The following is a 9,626-nucleotide window of genomic DNA, read 5'->3' on the forward strand; positions in this document are numbered from 1 at the left end:
GAGCAATAGGGAAAAAAGTGGGACAACTATAATTGAACAACAATAAAAAAAAAAGCAAAAGAGGATTTTCAATGGGAGATTGCAACACTTGAAATAACCACGGAAATATCCTGTTTAAAATCCACCATAAGGAACCAGAAATGACAGAGACAGAAGCTGTGTTCCTTTGCAGCTGAGTTGAGGGGTCAGGGATGGGCATGAGGCCTCTAGTAGCAGAGAGAGGCTGGAAGTTTGACAGGCCACCCTGGATAAGTTCTGGGACACCTGGAAGACATGGCTGTGGGAAAGACAGGACTGCAGGACCTCTCTGCCCCCACAGCTCGTGGCAGGCCTCGGCTAGCCCCCAAGGAGATTTAATTTGCATCAGGGATAATTTCCTGAATTGCTATTATGTAAAAATGTTTAGTAGTGACACAGAAAAACATACAACTTAGAACTGGAGTCCAAAAGCTGGAAAGGGTCCCTAAATTTACGAAACTTTACTAAACAGCAAATGAGAAGTAAAGATTGGTAATGGGTGATTTCTCTCTCTTTGTATATGAGAGAAAAAAACAAGGGCAAGAAAACGCAGAATTTCAGGCCCTTGCTGAAGGGCAGTGAAATCATTAGGAATTTATTATCATCTAGAAAATATTTGAGTTTATAGGGAACTGGTAAATCCCTACAAGTTAACAAATTGATAAAGGTGGGATAGAGGCAAGCCGGAAGGGGTGAGGAGGAGTGTGGGGGTGATCTGCTTTGGTGCTGGTAGGCAGATGACAATGCTCTGGGGTGAGAAAGCCACATGTCAAGAAAGAGGACTTAGATTTGGCATCCTGGTCTTCTGCCTGGCTGCACACTGAAAGGACTTTTCAACGCTTACACCTTATTTTCAACTTCTGAAAGGAGAAAATGACTTGGCTTAAAGCTGAAGACCTCTGTGCAATTGCTTGGCCAAGGGCTCAGGTAGGTGCTTGTGTGCCTGTGTCACGTTCTGGAAGAGGATTCATCTCTGATCCTTTGTTTGTCAGGATAGGCTGAGACTACCCACCTCTCCATCCTGAAGGGTGTTAGGAGCACACAGTGAGAAGCTAAGGATGGTTGGTAACTCTGGGAATCTGTGCCTGAACCGAGGAATCAGACCGGCCTGAATGTGTGTGTGTTTGTGTGGTGGTAGGAGGCTGGGAGAGGGGATGGCGCTAGGACTCAACCAGACTGGAAAAAGGAAGCAAAGTTATATATACCTCTCTGCTAAAAATGGTTTTAATGAAGGATAGCATACCAGGAGGAAGACTCAGTTATACTGAGCATGGTTCCCCTCTGAGTTCTTCCTGGATTCTTTGCCCATCAGTCTGGCCAGTTTTTATGCTTTTCCAAGACATTCACTCTAATCCTCTTTATAGAGCTGGGCAAGTCTCCCATGTAGTTTTTCATGTTGTAGTATAACCACTCACTCCACATATACTCAGGGGAGAGGACCTTGAAGGGTTTGTGGTGAAGCAGGTATTTGTTCAGGTGGCTCTCATCATGCCACACAGCTTCAATATGATTGGCTTGGTCAACCATCATCGCCTGGTGGCAGGTCTTGGTGAGTCTGTAAACTTCCATCACTGAACCCCCAAATAGGGCCCCTGTGTAATAAAAGTCTCCCTCACCTTCAGGAATATGGGCTTGTGAATGAGGCCTGCGTTCATAGGGGAAGTTTTCCTGACTGAGGAAAAAGAAGTTAAGATGGAGAGTGCCAAACAAGGGGGACAGGATCTCCACACCCACGTGGTCACTGAACTTCAGATCCACATCTGCACACACAAGGTAATCTACCTCCTGGTGGAATCGCTGCTTGGAGAAATTGCTGATCATCTCCATGCGGTGCATGGAGATGTCCTGCCAGCGAGCATAGCTCCGGACCTTGAGGATGATGATTTGCCTTCCTTTTTGGAGGTGGAGATAAGGCACATAATCTGGCCGGTCAGTGAATATGTAGTAGTTTACCCTGTGTCCCACCATGAAGTACATCTCTGCAGTCTCTAGAAACAGCTTCAGGAAGACAAGGTATGATTTTATGGCAAACACAGTCAATCCAATGGTGGTGTTCTGGAGGTGGAACTGCTCATTCAGGATGTCAGTGTTGAAAGTCCCCTCCCACATGATGGGAGCCAGCCAAGGGGTCATGACAGGGACATCTTTCCTAGAGGGTGTTAGCACATCTGGCTGGGCTAACACCATCCTTGGTAATTCTACACCTTGCAGGTCATGGCGTTTTCTAATAGTTATGCTGGCCCCAGCCTGGATGATTTCCACCCTCTGTTTTCTTGGGTTCATGTAACCATAGCCAAAGAAGGCCATGATGAGAGCTATTAGAAGAATAAAGGTCATTCGATGAAGCAAGTAACATTTTGGATTTTGTGACAATGTCCTTACCAGCTTAGCCATGACTCCACTTCTGACTGTTCCAGCCTGGATCTCCTAAGGATGCTAAGGATCTGCCCCTCCTTGACCTTACCCTTACAGCATCCTCTCCTGTGCAGAGTGAGGTAGATTGCATGTACGATGAGGTGCTCACACCCCCTGTTCCTCTTAAGATCCTACCTCCATTCAGCAGGTGTCTAGGAGCTGGATGTTGAGGGCCACTGAGCTGATTAAGCCTCCTGTACTGGAAGAAACTTGATAAATTCAGTTCTGAATTGAGGTCATGTCAAAGTAACAAGGTATTAGGGCTTAGTCAACTGGCTCCTAGGACTTCTTGGCCAGCGTGTAGAAGAGAGGCTCCTGAAACAGACTCAGGGGACTGGCTCAAGGGAGGCCACTGAGCACATCAAGGACAGAGATTGTGATGAAAGCAGAGCAAAGCCATAGGCAACAGACTTGACCAGAGGGTCAGAGGGCTTGTGCTCTGGCCTTCCCCTGATGCTTACTAACTGTGAACTAAAAGTTAAGCTTTCCAGAAAATCAGTAAAATCAAGGTCAGACTGTCTTCAAGGTCATACCTATATAGGCTAACATGGGCCATCCTTCAGGAGTCATTATTTGATAACCAAGATGGAAGAGTCAAACTATCTAGAGATTAAGGATTGTTTTCCTTTATTCCTCTAATAATCACATACAGTTTCACTGAGCATTTACTTTGCAGGTACCAGACCTTACAGTGTGGTTAAGGTTAGGCTGCTAAACTTCATGTGCATTACATTGCTGACTCCTCATGACAAGCCTGGGGATGGATGCTACATGATCCTCATGGTCTAGATGGGGAACAAGCTCAGAGAGGTATATGACTGCCTCATGACCACACAGCTAACTGGTGAGTACTTAAGCCAACTAAGCAGCCAAACTCCAAAATACCATGTATTGTGTCCCTCTGTCTCACATGTGCCTTCTTCTAGGTTTCTGTTATTGGTTTCTTTTTTGAGTCAGATTCTTTTGGTTTTCGCCCTTAGTTTTCACATGTCAGCTATCAGTCAGACAGAGGCCTCAACACAGTGAAGAGAGATTGAGCCAGTGCCCTTTGTTGACTCAGGGCTTATCACATTGCTGTTTCATACCACTCCTCCCTCTCCTGTCCTAGGCAGTTCCAAAGAGGAAAAATGAAGCCTCAGACACAGACCCCTCCTGCCACACTATGGAACAAACAGCAGGTTAAAAAGGGGTACTGTGGTAGTTAAAAAGCACCTGCCACCTATTCCATGAAGTGGGCTGGTGCTCTTATACTCTGTGACACCTTGTTCCTGCTATCACGCAGAAGTGTGTAGCTGGAGACATGTCTTGTGCAGGGCTTATAAAGTCTTCTCAGGACCATTCTGAGCATGTTGGGAGTGGGAAGGGAAGAATGCTGTAATGAGTGTCTTTTAATGGAGTCATCTTCTTTGTGTGGTTTGAATTGTGACATTTGCCTAGCTGTGCACAAAGATGTTAGCATAATCTTGATTGTCACCCCTGATCAATGATACTAATGTTGTGGCAAAATATCAAGACAACTATGTGATATTATAATTGCCAGAAAACTGAAGAACTGCTTTGATGGTAAAATGACACTAGAGGATAAGGGGCATGCACTCAACATGCTTGTGGTCTAGCTGTGTGTCTGTGGCCCTGGTGCCTGTCTGAGGAATCTGCTCATCCTAGGGCAGTGGAGGAAGGAATCCATTGCCCTGCCTGCCATGGCACTTCCCTGGGAATCTTTCAGGTTAAAGAACCTTATAGAATGAAAAGGTAGAGAGAATAGGACAGGCACCAGTGGTGTAGGGAAGGACCAGGAATAGAAGCTCAATGTAGTCTTTGACCAACTGAGAAGGCCCTGACTTCTCAGCTCTGCCAGGCCACTAGCCTGAGAGCCTCTGGACTCTTCTGCATCCATGGCACTACCTGGCCTGCGTGTCAGGACCTAGGCTCTTCCCTCACTGACTCCAGCCCCTCCAATACCAGTGGCTGGGTCCTCTTTAAACTGTTAATACTAGCCACTTCCATTGTACAAACACCTGTTTCTTTTTATTTTTTAATTACTTTATTGTTGTTCAATTACAGTTGTCTGCATTTTCTCCCCACCACTCCCCCCCTACCCCAGCCAAACCCACCTCCCTCCCTTGCTTCTACTCTTCCCCTTGGTTTTGTCCATGTGTCCTCTGTAGTAGTTCCTGAAAATGCTTCTACCCACTGTCTCCTCCCCACTCCTCTCTGGCTATTGTTAGAATGTTTTTAATTTCAATATCTCTGGTTATATTTTGTTTGCCTTTCTCTTTTATTGATTATGTTCCAGTTAAAGATGAGATCATATGGTATTTGACTCTCACCACCTGGCTTATTTCACTTAACATAATGCTCTCCAGTTCCATCCATGCTGTCCCAAAGGGTAGGAGCTCCTTTCTCTCTGCTGCATGGAATTCTATTGTGTAAATGTACCATAGTTTTTTGATCCACCTGTTTACTGATGGGCACTTAGGTTGCTTCCAGCACTTGGCTATTGTAAATTGTGCTGCTGTGAACATTGGGGTGTAGAGGTTCTTTTGGATTGGTGTTTCAGGGCTCTTAGGGTTTAATCCCAGCAGTGGAATTGCTGGGTCAAAAGGCAGTTCCATTTTTAGTTTTCTGAGGAAATTCCATACTGTTTTCACAGTGGTTGTACCAGTCTGCATTCCCACCAGCAGTGCACTAGGGTTCCCTTTTCTCTGCATTCTCTCCAACATTTGTTTGTTTCTTTGTTTATGATGGACATTCTCAATGGTGAGAGGTGGTATCTCATTGTGGTTTTAATTTGCATCTCTCTGATGGCTAGTGATGCTGAACATCTTTTCATATATCTCTGGGCCCTCTGTTTGTTCTCCTTGGAGAAATGTCTGTTCAGGTCTTTTGCCCATTTTTTAATTGGGTTTTTTGTCTTCCTGGAGTGGAGTTGTGTGAGTTCTTTATATATTTTGGAGACCAAACCCTTGTCCAAGGTATCATTGGCACTTATGTTTTCCCATATAGTTGGTTCTCTTTTCATTTTAATGCTGTTTTCTTTAGCCATGCAGAAGAAATGGTGAGGTCCCATTTGTTTATTCTTTCCTTTATGTCCCTTGCTCTAGGGAACATATCAGTGAAGATGTTGCTACACGGAATTTCTGAGATTTTCCTGCCTGTGTTCTCCTCTAGGACTTTTATGGTGTCATGACTTATATTTAAGTCTTTCATCCACCTCGAATTTATTTTTGTGTATGGTGTAAGCTGGTAATCAAGTTTCATTTTTTTTTTTTTGCATGTAGCTGTCTAGATCTCCCAACACCATTGTTGAAGAGGCTATTTTTACTCCAGTTTATGCTTCTTCCCCCTCTGTCAAATATTAATTGACTGCAAAGACTTGGGTTTATTTCTGGGCTCTCTATTCTGTTCCACTGGTCTATGTGTCTGTATTTATGCCAGTACCAGGCTGTTTTGATTACAGTCGCCTTGTAATACAGTTTGATATCAGGTATTGTGATCCCTCCTGCTTCATTTCTTCTTTCTCAAAATTGCAGCAGCTATTTGTGGTTCATATAAATTTCTGAAATGTTTGTTCTGTACCTGTGAAATATGTCATTGGTACTTTAATAGGGATGGCATTGGATCTATAAATCACTTTGGGTAGTATGGCCATTTTGATGATGTTAATTCTTCCAATTCATGAGCATGGTACATGCTTCCATTTGTTTGTGTCTTCCTTAATTTCTGTCTTCAGAGTTCTATAGTTTTCTGAGTTCAGGTCTTTTACCTCCTTGGTTAGATTTATTCCTAGGTACTTTATTTTTCTTGTTGGTATATCAAATGGGATTTTTTTTCCTGATTTCTGTTTCTGATATTTCATTGTTGGTATACAAAAATGCCTTTGATTTCTCAGAATTGACTTTGTATCCAGCTGTTTTGCCAAATTCACTTATTAAGTCAAGTAGTTTTTTGGTGGAGTCTATAGGATTTTCTATGTACATTATCATGTCATCTGCAAACAGTGACAGTTTTGTTTCTTCCTTTCCAAAATGGATGTCTTTTATTTCTTTTTCTTATCTGATTGTTGTCGCTAGGACTTCCAGTACTATGTTGAATAGGAGTGGTAAAAGCGGACATGCTTTTCTTGTTCCTGATGTTAGTGGGAAAGCTCCAAGTTTTTGCCCATTGAATATGATATTGGCCGTAGGTCTCTCATATATGGCCTTTACTATGTTGAGGAATGCTCCCTCTATTTCCACTTTGTTCAGTGTTTTTTTTTATCATAAATGGGTGCTGTACTTTATCAAATGCTTTTTCCACATCTATTGATATGATCATGTGATTTTTGTCTTTTTTATGTCATGTATTGTATTTATTGATTTGCGAGTATTGTACCTTCCTTGCATCCCTGGGATGAATCCCACTTGATTGTGGTGTATGATCTTTTTAATGTATTGCTGGATGTGGCTTGCCAACGTTTTGTTGGGGATTTTAGCATCTATGTTAATCAGCAGTTTTGACCTAAAGTTTTCTTTCTTTCTTATGTCTTTATCTGGTTTTGGGGTTAGGATGATGCTGGCTTCATAAAAAGAGTTTGGGAATCTTCCATGTTCTTGATGTTTTTGGAATAATCTTTGGAAGATGTGGGTTAGCTCCCCCTTAAATGTTTTGTAAAATTCTCCTTCGAAACCATCTGGTCCAGGGCTTTTGTGTGTCGGGAGCTTTTTGATTATTGTTTCAATTTAATCAGCTCTTATTGGTCTCTTCAGGCTTTCTGCTCCTTCTTCATTCAGTTTTGGAACATTATATTTTTCTAGAATTTTGTCCATTTCACCTAGGTTTTCACATTTTTTGGCATATAGTTCTTCATAGTAATTTCTTACACTCCTTTGTATTTCTGTGGTATCAGTTGAAATGTCTCCTTTTTCATTTCTGATTGTGTTTATTTGGGTCCTCTCTCTTTTTATCTTGATGAGTCGATAAAGATTTTTTCAATTTGTTTGTCTTTTAAAAGAACCAGCTCCTTGATTCATTGATCCTTAGATTTGTACTTTTAGTCTCCAGTCATTTAATCCTGCTTTGATCTTGGCTATTTCCTTTCTTCTACTTGCTCTGGGCTGTCTTTGTTGTTGTTTCTTCCAGTTCTAGTAGGTGTGGGATTTGGTTGTTTATTTGAAATGTTTCTGTCTTTTGTAGATAGGGTTGTATTGCTATACACTTCCTTCCCACAACTGCATTCTCTGTGTCCCATAAGTTTTGGGTTATTGTAAATTCAATTTCATTTGTTTCCAGAAACTTTTGATTTCTTTCTTCCTTGATCTCATTCTTAATCCAGTCATTGTCTCATAGCCTGCTATTCAATCTCCATGAATTTGAGTGTTTTTGAGTTTTTTCCTTGAGGTTGGTTTCTAGTTTCAGTCCCTTGTGGTCAGAGAAAATCCTTGATATGATTTCACTGTGGTCTATCATGTGGTCAATCTTTGTGGTCTATCATGTGGTCTATCTTTGAAAATGTCCCATGTGCTTTTGGAAAGAATGTGTATTTTGCTTCTTTGCAATGAAAGGTTCTATATATATGAGTTAAGTCCATTTAATCTAGGACATTGTTCAGTGCCACAATATATTTCTTAATATTTTGTTTGGGAGATCTATCCATTTTGACAGTGGGGTGTTAAAATCCCCTAGTATAATTATGTTGCTGTAAATATCTTTCTTGAAGTCCTCTAAGATTTTCCTTATATATTTGGGTGCTCCTACACTGGGTGCATATATATTTATAATGTTTATGTTTTCTAGATGGATTTTTTCTTGAGTATTATGAAGTGACCTTCTGGGTCTCTTTTTATGGCTTTTATTTTGAAGTCTATTTTGTCAGAAATGAGTATTGCTACCCCCCGTGTTTTTTTCCTGTCCATTTACTTGGAATATTTTTTTCCAGCCCTTCGCTTTCAGTCTGTGTAGGTCCTCTCTTCTGAGGTGGGTCTCTTGTAGGCAGCATATGTGTGGATCATAATTTCTTTTCCTTTTGTAAATATATTTTATTGATTATGCTACTACAGTTGTCCCCTCTCTCCCCCTTTATTCCCCTCCACCCTGCACATCCCCTCCCACTGGCATTCCTCCCCTTTAGTTCATGTCCATGGGTCATACATGTAAGTTCCTTGGATTCTACATTTCCAATACAATTCTCAACCTCCCCTTGTCTATTTTCTACCTACCATTTATGCTACTTATTCTCCGTACCTTTTCCCCCCTCTCCCCGTCCCATTCCCCCCACTGATAACCTTCCATGTGATCTCCATTTCTGTGATTCTGTTCCTGTTCTACTTGTTTGCTTAGTTTTTTTAAGGCTCGGTTTTAATATGTGTGAGTTTCTTGTCATTTTAGTGTTCATATTTTTTATTTTATTTTTCTTAGATATGTTCCTTTAACATTTCATATATAAGGGCTTGGTGATTATGAACTCCTTTAAGGTGACCTTATCTGGGAAGCACTTTATTTGCCCTTCCATTCTAAATGATAGCTTTGCTGGATAGAGTAATCTTGGATATAGGTCCTTGACTTTCATGACTTCAAATACTTCTTTCCAGCCCCTTCTTGCCTCCAAAGTTTCTTTTTGAGAAACCAGCTGATAGTCTAATGGGAACTACTTTGTAGGTAACTCTCCTTTCTCTTGATGCTTTTAAGATTCTCTCTTGATCTTTAATCTTGGGTAATGTAATTATGATGTACCTTGGTGTGTGCTTCCTTGGGTCCAACATCTTTAGGACTCTCTGAGCTTCCTGGAGTTCCTGAAAGTCTATTTCCTTTGCCAGATTGGGGAAGTTCTCCTTCATTATCTGTTTAAATAAGTTTTAATTTCTTGGTCTTCCTCTTCTCCTTCTGGCACCCCTATAATTTGGATGTTGGAACATTTAATGATGTCCTGGAGGTTCCTAAGCCTCTCCTCATTTTTTTGAATTCTTGTTTCTTCATTTTGTTCTGATTGAGTGTTTCTTTCTTCCTTCTGCTCCAAACCATTGATTTGAGTTCTGGTTCCCTTCCCTTCATTGTTGTTTCCCTGTAGATTTCTCTTTACTTTATATAATGTGACCTTCATTGCTGCCTGGGTCTTTTTTATGCTATTGAAGTGCCCAGTGAGTTCCTGGAGCATCCTGATAACCAGTGTTTTGAACTGTGTATCTGATAGTTTGGCTGTCTCTTCATTGCCCTAG

The 9,626-nt window shown here is 41.4% G+C and overlaps 1 protein-coding gene across 1 annotated transcript; it reads right to left on the minus strand.

The window, feature by feature from the left end:
- Positions 1 to 1,020: 1,020 nt before the first annotated feature.
- ABO (ABO, alpha 1-3-N-acetylgalactosaminyltransferase and alpha 1-3-galactosyltransferase) lies at positions 1,021 to 2,760 on the minus strand. The gene has a single exon (XM_028529346.2). It carries the CDS (start codon positions 2,410 to 2,412, stop codon positions 1,327 to 1,329), a length of 1,086 nt encoding a protein of 361 aa, XP_028385147.1. The 5' UTR covers positions 2,413 to 2,760; the 3' UTR covers positions 1,021 to 1,326.
- Between the last annotated feature and the right edge of the window lie 6,866 nt (positions 2,761 to 9,626).

Source organism: Phyllostomus discolor, chromosome 12, assembly GCF_004126475.2.
Source record: "Phyllostomus discolor isolate MPI-MPIP mPhyDis1 chromosome 12, mPhyDis1.pri.v3, whole genome shotgun sequence".
Lineage (NCBI taxonomy): Eukaryota > Metazoa > Chordata > Mammalia > Chiroptera > Phyllostomidae > Phyllostomus > Phyllostomus discolor.

Coding starts and splice junctions, on each gene's coding strand:
- ABO (XM_028529346.2), bottom strand. CDS start 2,412: ATGGCTAAGCTGGTAAGGACATTGTCACAAAATCCAAAATGTTACTTG.